Source organism: Lupinus angustifolius, chromosome LG15 (assembly GCF_001865875.1).
Source record: "Lupinus angustifolius cultivar Tanjil chromosome LG15, LupAngTanjil_v1.0, whole genome shotgun sequence".
In the NCBI taxonomy this organism is placed as follows: Eukaryota; Viridiplantae; Streptophyta; class Magnoliopsida; order Fabales; family Fabaceae; genus Lupinus; species Lupinus angustifolius.
In genome coordinates, this window is record NC_032023.1 from 14,782,010 (window position 1) to 14,794,133 (window position 12,124).

General features: G+C 34.9%; 2 protein-coding genes across 2 annotated transcripts; both read right to left on the minus strand.

Annotated features, from left to right (window-relative positions):
* LOC109327725 lies at window positions 5,736-6,554 on the minus strand. The gene has a single exon (XM_019560886.1). The coding sequence runs from the start codon at window positions 6,552-6,554 to the stop codon at window positions 5,736-5,738; it is 819 nt and encodes a 272-aa protein (XP_019416431.1).
* LOC109327726 lies at window positions 8,340-9,164 on the minus strand. The gene has a single exon (XM_019560887.1). The coding sequence runs from the start codon at window positions 9,162-9,164 to the stop codon at window positions 8,340-8,342; it is 825 nt and encodes a 274-aa protein (XP_019416432.1).

Genomic DNA, 12,124 nt, shown 5'->3' on the forward strand with positions numbered 1-12,124 from the left:
TTATATTTTTACCAAAAAATGTTTATTTTATTATTATGTCTGACAAAGTGATATTGGTCATACATATCCTTTTTTAGGAATCAAGACTACAAAAAAAAGTTCATTGGTTAGGTTAATTTTATTTCTTAAAAATAGTAACGTTTAAATTATTCTTTGAGAAAAAGATATGAGTGAAACATAACCCTTATGTTCAATATCGTTTTCATGTTAAAACTTGATTAGCAAATTCCCAATTTTTTTTAAGTTTTTTTTAATGTAGAGATATAATTAATCCTATTAATTTTAAAAAAATGAAGTGTAGCCTTACGTCCAATACCACAACATACCTTAAAATTAGGATTAACATATTTCATGGTCTTGTATTAAATGAATTTTATTTTTATGTAATTATAAGAAAAATGAGATTTCGAAATAAATTAACAAGTAATCCAATTGCATACTTTATTTATTTTTATGGTGAATTTATTAACATTATTGTTATGATAATTATTAATGGAAGGACGTAAATAGATAAGAACGAAATTCAAGAGGCGAAATTGTGTACCTGTATTTCAACAAATTATGTTGGTCTAATGTCTGCTATGTTAAAACCAGATTCTAAAACAGATTTGCAATCAAAACTGTTTGAGCGAGAGAGAAAACAAAGAAGCTTTAGGAGTGTTGGAGATTATGTACTTTTATGATTTTTGTTAGTGTCCTGTTTTGTGTGTTGTGTGAAAGATTTTTGGATTATCGTGGATGATATGAACACTTTGGATGTTGAGCGTTTGAATGGATTTTCGTTGAATGATTTTTTTTGTTATTGTGTATATGAGATTTTGAGATTGTCGTGGATGATATGGATTTGTTGTGTATGATAGATTTTTTGGATTGTGGATCTCTTAGGTTTTTGTTGGATGATGATTATATGTGAAAGATAATGTCTCGAGAAGGAAGAAAATGATTAAAAAATAAATTTTTTGATCGAGAATAGGGATGGCAAAAACCCCGTACCTGTGAGTACCCACAGGTAAAACCCGTACGGGCACGGTATGAGTCACAAACGAGTACCTGTGGGTATCATAAACGAGTTTTAAAAATCCGTAGTACATACGGGTGGGTACGGGTATTATGGTACCCATGGCTGCAAGTACCCGTTATTTATATGATTAATATATTATATTTAATTAAAATAAAAAGTATATTATTCTAACATTCATTACACTATGTATATTTTTTCTTTTACTTTGTTAAAATATTTTATTGAGTTTGGTGGTGAATCACCCTACAAATATTATTACATGTGTAAAAACACACATGTTTTACAAAGAAAATATATACTTTCGGTCAGAAAGTGATAACAAAAAATCACACAAATAGAAAACACCAATAAATTTAGCATTTTTGCCAAATATTCAACCAAAAGTACAAAAATAATTAAGTTTCATATCATTTGAAACATAATAGAAGTAAAAAATTAAAAATTCATTTATATTATATGAAATTCGCAGGTACCCATTGTACCCGCCTGTCCCAGAAATACACGCAAATATCTACGCACGGGTACCCGTACAAGTACAGGCGGGTATAGGTAATGTTCTCCTATTTTAAAACGGGTAGCGGGTAGCTACTACCCGTGCCCGTTGCCATCCCTAATCAAGAGGATTGTTGATGATTCTTGGGAATAGATTATGAATTGTTTTGATTATTGTGGATGATGAGATTCCTCCTTTTTTCCATGTGACCAATGTCCTATTTATAGTGAGAAATTGACACATGTATGAAAATCAAATGAAAATTTATCATTAACATCTGGAGGAAAATAAGGCAATATCCTCTTAATTAGAAATTAATTCAGATTTCAAACAAAATATTTTCTTTTTTTTTAAATTGAATTTCAAATTTATTTACAGCCATAGATTCAAATATTTGAATTGAGTATTTTAGGTTTCGGTACGTCCAAAAAATTAATTTTGCTCTAAAAATAGTCTAATAAATTTTCTAATCTCAAAAAAATATTTTAATGTCCAAAAGTGAGCTCAATATAAGTATTTGATCTTTAAAATAGCAGTAGGTAGAAACCTCTTTTTGGGATAGAAAATTATGTGCTGACTATATAAAATCTCAAAATTATTGCATTACCTATGAATAGATAAGAATCAATCATTTTACATTTATAAAATCACAACAAGATGTTTTGAATGCACTTTTATTTTTATTTAATTGTGAAAATGAAAAAATGAGCTAATTTTGGCATGTGCCTTTTTTAAAAGATATAATTCTTCCATAATTAAGATATTAAGTAATCATTAAGTCACTTAAAACCATTTTAAATTTTAAAAAAATAGAAAACGAAAATAGGTGATTAATGGTCATTATTAAGTCAATAATTACTCATTGAACATTTTTGACACACTTTATTTCTTATCTAAAGTGAAAAAATGAAATTTGGGGATGAGACTATTTTAAAATTGAATTCTTGCAATAATGAGCCAATTAAATGCTCAATTAAAGCATTTTGTTATAATTTTTTTTATATTTGAGTAAATCATTGTAGAGATTTATTTTGTATTTTTTTGGGTCGGACAGAATTGAGTGTTCACAATTGTTCCTTCCAACAAGTACACTTTTAGGAAACTAACTTTTGACATTTTGGTTTATTTGACTCATTCTTGTGTTTGGGGTCCTAGTCATGTTCCTTCACCTCAAGACTAGAAGTATTATGCCACTTTTATTAATAATGTTTCAAGGATACTCTCACATATTTGTAATGAAATACGATTATGAATTATTCATTATTTTACAAACTTATTGCACATGAATAAGGAATTAATTTGAGAAATCACTTTACATTTTACGACCTGATAATTTCAAAGAATATTTATTTTACATGTTTTAGTTTTTACATGAATTCCCATGGCATTATATATCAATACAATATTCCTCACACATCTCAACACGATGGTAAAACAGAGAAAAATATTGCCACATGTTGATACACTTAACTTAATAATTTCACTTCACAAGTGCTCATAACATCCTTATACAAAGATCTCTTTTGTTTTAGAAATGAGTCTTTTACATTGGTTATATCTCCGGTTAGACATATCCAAAAAAATCGAACTTAACACAATCCTCATTATGATCCACATAACTCTATGTTTACTTTACATATTTCAGCCTTTCATTCATGTTCTTATTCTCACAACTTTCTAAAAACTTATAATAGGACTATACTCTTATTTTCATCCTCACATCCATTACACAATTTATGAAGTATATAAAATGTAGATAACTTTTTCCATCATTGTTATAAGTTTATGGATTGACACCGAATCACAATAATATAATTAATGGGTCGCATTACAACCACATAAAACGACATCAAAATCAATAATATTTTTAATCACAAAAAGTTCACACTACCGCAATTCCCATTGAAACAACTGCAATAACTATAACCATAATGACTATACGTGTTAAGTACAACCACAATTTAAAAACGACATCCTTTTTAAGGCTTGGCATGACCCAATTTTAAACATATTTTGAATCACTGAATGTGCTACATGCACACCTTGAATTTTTTGAAAAAATGTGTATACTGCCAACAACTTTCAAGTCTAAAATATTTACTTTTTTGTAAATAACATGACATGATAAATAATTTATACTTTGTGAATATGTAACTTAAAAAATTTAATGATCGTTCTCCAAAACCAATACTCAATTATTTCTTTGTATATCTTATTTAAGTCTAACCAATTTGTTCAATAAATTTTGATATGACAAAACTGATTGAAGAATTTACAAAGTTTTATCCATATGCTCTTTGTTCAATTAATTTGGCGATGCTTGATAATCAGCCCCAGAGTTACATCATTGAAATGTATACTAATATTGAATTTGTTTCTTTAAAATGAATTAATAATTTTTTAGATAAGTTGTTTGAAAATGAAAGACACATGTCATACTCATTAACTTATTTTTTTGAAGTTAAAAATATTTTGCTTGTTGTCACAACAACAATAGAAAGTGTCATTTCAACTATGAAAGTTATAAAAAATGGGGTGTATAATCGAATGAGAAATGCATGGATGAAAGACTGCCTAGTCACTTACATTAAACGAGAAGTGTTCAATAACATTGACAACGAGAAATATTCAATAATATTGACAATAAATTGATAATTTAACGATTCAAAATATGAAGTCACATATAGATCAATTATAAAATACATAACTTATTTGATTGATATATTTAAATTTTGTGATTTTTATATTAATATTTTCATCATTTTATACATAATGATATTTATTATTTTAATTTTTAACCTCTATTGCATACCCTGTTTTCAGATCCTAGATACGTCACTGTTTTGAATCATAATGCCAAGATAAAAATATATATCATGGATTCATGCCTACAATATCAAACTTTAAATAAAATAATTAATACCACTTATTTTATTCATCAAAATATATGAGTATTGCTATGCTTGAAATATACTATTATATGAAGTCATTTAATTGATTGGTTATGGTCAAAGTTGCACAATGCTGCCAACAACAATAAGTTATATGATTGATCGACAAATTTACGTACCTAGTGTTATTTGACTAGAAAATTACCAATGTAGTGTAACTTTTGTACTTATTATGGTGGTAGTGTATTTTTATTGAAATCGTCCACCATAGAGCCGATTTTCCCTTTTTTTCTGTTGGTCCCACACAACTCGACAACTATGTTGGAGTTTTTTTTAATAATTCTAAGGGAAATCGTTGATGGGGAAGGAGTTTTACTCCTTATTTTAATAATAAATCTTTAGGTAAATCAGGTATGGTACTGGAGTTTTCTTTTTTAATATTAAGATGGAAATCGTTGATGGGGAAGGAGTTTTTCTCCTTCCTTTTTTAATAATATATCCTTGGCTAAATCGTGAATGTGGTAGGAGTTTTATGTTTTTGCCTTTGCCCTAATCTGTAATAGGCAATACATTTTTTTTAAACAAGGGTGAAAGACACCCGAAAATATATTAAGGAATCAAGTAACCATCACATACCCCTAAACCTATTGTTAGGAAGAAGCAACAAGTTTCTATGAAAGTCATGCAACAAGAAGGAAGGAGGGTAATCCCACCAATAATCCATTCTATAATTCACACCAAAATTAGCCAATCTATCCGCACAAGCATTCCCTTCCCTAAAATTGTGGGACACTTGCACTTGCATATCCAACATTAAATGCTTGCACTTGTTCATAAGGTTGCTTAGCTTCCAAGGAACCGGTTTATTGCCCCTGAAAATGTCCACCACTGAGGTTGAGTCACACTCCAACCAGATTAGAAACCAACCTTTAGAGTGAGCAATTTGAACAGTTGTAATGGCAGCAAGAACTTCAGCAAAAAGGGAGTCTTGAATGTTAAAGTATGAAGCAAAGCAACCCAAGCACTTCCCCTTGCCATCCCTGAAAATAGCTCCACCCCCAACATGCCCCAGGGACCCCTTAGCCGCACCATCAGTGTTGATCTTCACCCAACCCATCAAGGGCAGAGCCCAATTAACCTCAGCAATTGAAGGAGCCTTGCTATACTTGCCATGAACATGGAAAGCCCTCAGGATGGAGAATTCCAACAGGGAAGGTTTAGCACACAATTTAGTGAAGTTGCCAGTGAAAGAAGTATTCAACTTGATCATGTTAATTGCTTGGGCAAAGGGGATGGTCAAGTTATCAAATCTGGACTTATTTCTGCAGAATTAGATAACATCAATGGAGTTGATAATGGCAGAGAATAAAACTTGCTTCAACTGAGGACTCCATTGAGTGGAAAGGGACATGATGCTCTTGAGAGAAGCATGGTCAATGTAATAGCCGAATTGAGTGCTCAGCCAGCTCCAAATCAGCTTTGCAAAGCTACAATGGAAGAAGAGATGAGCAGAAGACTCCTTAGTGGACCAACACAGTTTGCATATAGAAGGCAAAGCCATTCCCCTCAGCTTCAGATTTTCATCAGTTGGCATTATATTATTATAGAGTCTCCAAGTGACAAAAGACTTAAAAGGAGGAATGGAGATAGACCAAATGTTTTTGCACCATTGGTCCTGAGGTTGAGCAGGTTTGGTGAAGTTGTAAGCCTCTTTCGAAGTTAGGATCCCATCACTAGAGTGAAGCCAGACCAACTTATCAAGCAGGTGAGAAGTAAGAATGGGGGTTCTCATTATTTGATGACAAACTGCAGGGTGCATCCTACTCATCCAGGATGGAATTATCCAAGCAGATTCATGAATGAAGTCAGGAACCTTGGCTAAGAGAGCAGAGGATATTTGGTTGGGGATGCCAAGGAGATTAACTAAGGAGTTACCCAACCAATTATCCGCCCAATATCTTATGCTGCTCCCATTGCCCAACAACCAAATTGAATTCTCTAAGGTCACATACCAATGCTTCTTTATGCCAGGCCATATGGATGACTTCATGTAGGAAGTCTTAGGTTCTTTATTCTTGCAAAATCTAGTCCTACAGAAGTTAGCCCATTCCTGCGAGGAGGAGTTCATGTCCCAAGCCAACTTTAACATTGCTGCCTGATTCAACAAATTGATTGATCTTATCCCAACCTCACCCTCTTTTGATAGGGCAACAAACTTTGTGCCAAGCAACTGTGACTAGCTTCTTGACCTTAGTATCTCCTGACTAGATGAAATTCCTTATGCAACAATCCATTCGTTTTAGCAAATTGACAGGCCAACTATAGATATGAAAACTATAAACTAGCATACTGTGAATTATAGACTTAACAAGCTCCACTTTGCCCATAATTGACAGACAAGATCCTTTCCACTTGGCCAACTTGTTGATAATTCTCTCTGCTATTGGCTGCAAATGAATAGCTTTAGGTTTACCTTTGAACACAGGGACCCCAAGATAGTTGAAAGGCAAACTACCTGCTCCAAAACCCAACCAGGAGGTTAACTTGCCAATTTTCCTATGATTAGCTTGAGAAGAGAAGAACTTCCACTTGGTAAGGTTTAAACACTGACCAGAGACTTTGGCATAGTCATTAAATAAGTCCTTTATGGTTAACAACTCTCTCTTGATTCCTCTGCAGAAAACCAATATGTCATCAACATAGAGAACATGACTAGGAGTTGCAATCCTAGGCCCAACAATTGTTTTAAATTTCCCATTATCTAGCAGCTTAGATAATCCTCTGCTGATCACTTCTTCAGCCAAGCAGAACAGAAGAGGGGATAAGAGTTCCCCTTGCCTAACACCTCTCTTGCAGCTAAAACCAACATAATGACCATTAACAGAGATAGGGAGCTTAGCAGAGTTTAGGATAACCTCAATCCAGTGAATGAAGGAATTAGCAAACCCAAAGGCCTTAAGAGTGTCCTTAAGGAACTTCCAATCAATAGTGTCAAAGGCCTTCTTGACATCTAGCTTGATTGCTAAATTTCCACCAAGAGTTTTATGATCAACAAGATTGATTGCCTCAGAGGCTATACAGAGGCAACCATGAATGTGCCTATCTTTGATGAAGCCTCTTTGATGCTTAGAGATGATTCCAGGAGCAATTTTTGCAAGCGTGTCAGCCAAGACTTTGGTGATTATTTTGAATTGGAAATTTGCTAGAGCAATTGGCCTAAAGTCCTCAATTTTATCAGTAGAGGGGAATTTAGGAATTAGAACAAGGTTGTTAGAGTTGAGGTTAGGAAGAATCCAACCATGTGTGAAAAACTGCTTCACAGATTGGCAAACATGTAGCCTAACTATGTCCCAAAATTCCTGAAAGAAGCAACCACCAAACCCATCAGGGCCAGGAGCACCCTCCCCATTCATAGTAAATACAGAATCCTTGATCTCATCCTCCAAAGGAATCTTAGAAAGCATTGTGTTTTCCTCCTCATAAACCAACTTAGGAATAACAGAGTCAATGAGATTACTAGGCTGAGTTTCATTTTTAGAGCCATACAAATTTGTGAAGTAGTCCAATACATGATTATCAATATCCTGCCTATCAAGCAGAGTATCCTCACCCTGTCTAAGAAGGCACATAGACTTGGTTCCATACCTGATCTTAGCAATGTTATGGAAGTAGGTTGTATTCCTATCACCACTAATTTTCCAATTCAATCTCGATTTCTCTTTCCAGAATTCCTCCTCAGTAAATAATGCAAACATAAAATCTTTTTGTGCCTACTCCTCTTGAGCCATAAATGTGTCAGTTTGACCCTCAGTGGTGATTCTCTGCTGTAAAGTCTCAACTTGGGAGAAAGCTTCCTTGACCCTGATATGGATATTTCTAAAAACCTCCTTGTTCCAAACTTTTAGGATAGCCTTGAGACCCTTAAGCTTGCTAGCTAGGATATACATAGGACACCCACCACCCTGTTAGCCCAGTGAGTCTCAACCACCCCTCTAAGGCTATCATGCTTCAACCATATTTTATGGAACCTGAATTGAGATTGGATGTTGGAAGCATCATTGGAGAAGCCAAACAAAAAAGGATGATGATCAGAGGCAGATCTAGGCAGAGTGCAACAATATGTTTGTTGCCAATTAGCCATCCAATTATCAATGCACATTGATCTATCCAACCTTTTTTTTCCAGTATGAGCCAAGCCTCTCCTTCTATTCGACCAAGTGAATTCAGCTCCCCTAGTCAGTATGTGATGCAAGCTGCCACCCTCAGAGAACCTCTTAAAGTCCTCACAAGAAATTCTATTAGGAAAATAAGCACCTTTACATTCATTGGCTCCCAGAACAGAGTTAAAATCCCCAATGCAACACCAAGGCCCCTGGTTTACTGAAGTTAGGGACAAGATGTCTACCCAAAGAGCCTTTGTCATCAAGTAATTTGTGTGAGCATAAACCGCACAAATGAAAGCCAGATGATTATCCTGCATCAAGGATATGGATATTTGTTGAGAGGTGTTGGAGATGATTTGAGGATTGATACCATCACGACAAGCACCCCAGATATTAGGCAGCAAGCTAACCCTATCATTCTCAATAAAAGGCTTCAAATTCAAAGCAGACCAAAGCAAAGGATTGATTTTATTCAAAGGAACCATGGGCTCAGAGATGAAAACAACATCTGGCTTATTGATAGAGCAAAGCTTTTTAAAAACTAATCTAGTTTTGGGATTTCCTATTCCTCTACTGTTCCAATATATCACCTTCATTTGGAAACATTTGGGTAGCCACCCCTACGGGTAAAATGAACCTTTTCCAGACTTTGCTTCTGTCTCAATTTTTTCTTTTGAGACTTTGATAACACTTTTGTGTATGTCCCCTCCGTAGTTGTGTCATTAGCTGTGCTACTATCCTCCAATTCCCCAATAATGTCCCCCTCCTCATCTGCCCAGAGTCTTCCAATAAGTCTAGTCTCTTTTGTTGTCAAAACATTGCTCATCTGACCATGTTGTTGGACTATGAAACTTTCATCTAGTATGAGTTGAACATTAGGATGGACCTCATTCTCCATTGAGTCTTCCACTATTGTATCCCTAGAATCCTCATCCGAGGATCTCTCAAGGTCACTTGCCTCCTCATTCGGTGGAAGACCTTCCTTTTGAACTTGCTCTAGTTGAAGATTGACATTGTTGTCAAACTCCAACTCTATTACCAGATCGTTTTCCTGAGTGTCCTTAGCCACCCCCTTCAGCTTATCAGACACAAAGTTACTTCTATGGATAGGAGTGCTAACTTTATGACCAGTGCTTGAAGTAGGGCCTTTGTCTGGTGTTGTCCTAGGAATTCTTCCCATAGAAATATCTTTCTTGAACCTTGAAGGATCCACTCCTTCTTCCTTAGTTATTCTTCTGCAGTTTGAGATCAGATGGCCAATAGATTGACACCCTGAACAGAAATCAGGAAGGTTTTCATACTCAATGTGAACAAAGAAGGCAAAGCCTTCTCTTTCCACCAATATTGACTAGGCAGGGTTCCTTTGAGATCAACATCCACCAAAATTCTAACAAAGTGCCCAAAGGATCTAGTAGAGGTTGCATCATCCAGAGATAATGGAACACCCAAACCCCCAGCAATAGAGAATAAGATCCTAGCACTCCAATATTCCAGAGGTAAACCCAAGATCCTGACCCAACATTGCGAGTATGACACCTTCTAAAGACTGAGATTGAAGTCATGGGACCATAGGGATAATCTAAGGAATTCCGGTTTCAAGCTCCAAGACCCAACAACACAGATTGACCTCATATCCTCAACCGAGGCAAATGAAAAGTCATAGAACCCTCGACCCAGCGATATCATGCTCCATGTTCTAATCATGTTCCAGAGAGATTGAAGCTTTGCTCTCAGTTCAGTGAACTTAAGGGGCGAGTCTCCCTTGGATAATATGAGCCTTCCATGAAGGTGGGTTTTACACCTTTGAAGACCCGCTTGTACTATTCTTCCGATATCTTAATAGTAATAGCATCTCCCTTGATACATTGTTGAGGCAGTTGGGAGATTGAGATGTCACACGTTGCCTTGAGTGCTTGAGCAAAGGATTTGTTCTTGTGAACTTCCGAGATTGTTGGAGCTGGACCCTTGTTGACCACTTCTTCGGCTGATTCATCCAGATTTTCCAAACAAGATCAAGGAATAGTTGTCTTATGAGTTAAAGATTTCGTCCTTGTAGTTCCAAGATTGTTGGAGATCTTCATCATTGTGTTTCCAAGAATGTTGGAGTTCATCATCATTGTGTTTCCAAGATAGTTGGAGTTCTTCAATAACTCAGTTCATGCCCTAGCAGTTCATGCCCTAGTAATAGCTCAACCTTCTCACTCCCGTCATCAAAACCTCTCTAGTGGTAGATTGATTAGCTAGTAGGCAATACATTAGGAGTTTTAGATTTTTTTTTAATTACCAACCTAGTAATATATGTTGAAGACTAATATTATTAAAAAGAAATATTACAATATTAAAAATTTAATACATTAAATTCGAAAAAACTTCAATGACGTCTATGTGATGAAGTGCGACATTGAGGTGATTTTCTTTTTCTTTGCGGTTGGACTCTTAATTGTTGTTCATTCCATTGAGAGATTCTCCCTCCACCACGTGTCGCCAACTGTGGCTCCTCATCATCTGAATCATCTTCATCTTCATCAACATCCTCAACCAGAACTTCGTCATCATTATGTTGTATACCAGAAATGTTTGTAAACGGCATAGTAGGACGATTGTGTGGGATTTATAAGTGAAGACGTCACATAAAGATTGTGTGGGATTTATAAGTGAAGCTGGAGGACGAATCTGATCACAAATTCTTTTTGCAAATGTGTACTGAAAAATTTAGAGAAAATTAGAAGTAAATAATAAACTTAAAGAAAAAGTTTAAATTATAAAATAAAGTTACCATTCCATCAGAGTGTGCTCCATCTCGAGATATGTATCTTCTAGTCCTTGTTAAGTAGCACTGCATATACTCAGAGTAGTGGTTCAAAGGTAGGGTGTTTGCGGGTAAACCATCGACCACATAGTTATCCCAATTATTCCATATTTCAATCCAGCGACGATGCTTATGTGGTCAATTACAATCAGTTTTGCCACGTAAGTCAGCTTTGTGAAGTTTTTCACAATTGACTGGATCTTGTGGAATTGGTTGAGCAAAACCAAATGGCCTCATAACCCGATCAGTAGGGTGTCATTCGACAATTGGGAAACATATTTGTGGCACACCTCATATTTACCAACAGTGAACTTTTTAATTCAAATGCCAAAAAATACATTTACTGCCAACAATCATTTTTCTTTTCTAGATTAAGCAACAATATTGCATGTTAGAGCATCTTCATTGATGTATTCTTACTAAAGTATCAATGTAGAATTCTTATTTCTTAATAATATTTCTTGGCAAATTTACGTACCTAGTGTAATTTGACCATAAAATTACTAATCTAGTGTAACTTTTGTACTTATTACGGGAGTGATATATTTTTATTGAAATCGTCCACCATATAGCCAATTTTCCCTTTTTTATCTGTTGGTCCCACACAACTCGGCAATTGTGATGGAGTTTTTTTTAATAATTTGTAGGGAAATCGTTGATGGGGAAGGAGTTTTACTCCTTATTTTAATAATAAATCCTTAGGTAAATCGTGAATGCCGATGGAGTTTTCTTTTTTTAATATTTTGA

Coding starts and splice junctions, on each gene's coding strand:
- LOC109327725 (XM_019560886.1), bottom strand. CDS start 6,554: ATGTTAAAGTTGGCTTGGGACATGAACTCCTCCTCGCAGGAATGGGCT.
- LOC109327726 (XM_019560887.1), bottom strand. CDS start 9,164: ATGAAGGTGATATATTGGAACAGTAGAGGAATAGGAAATCCCAAAACT.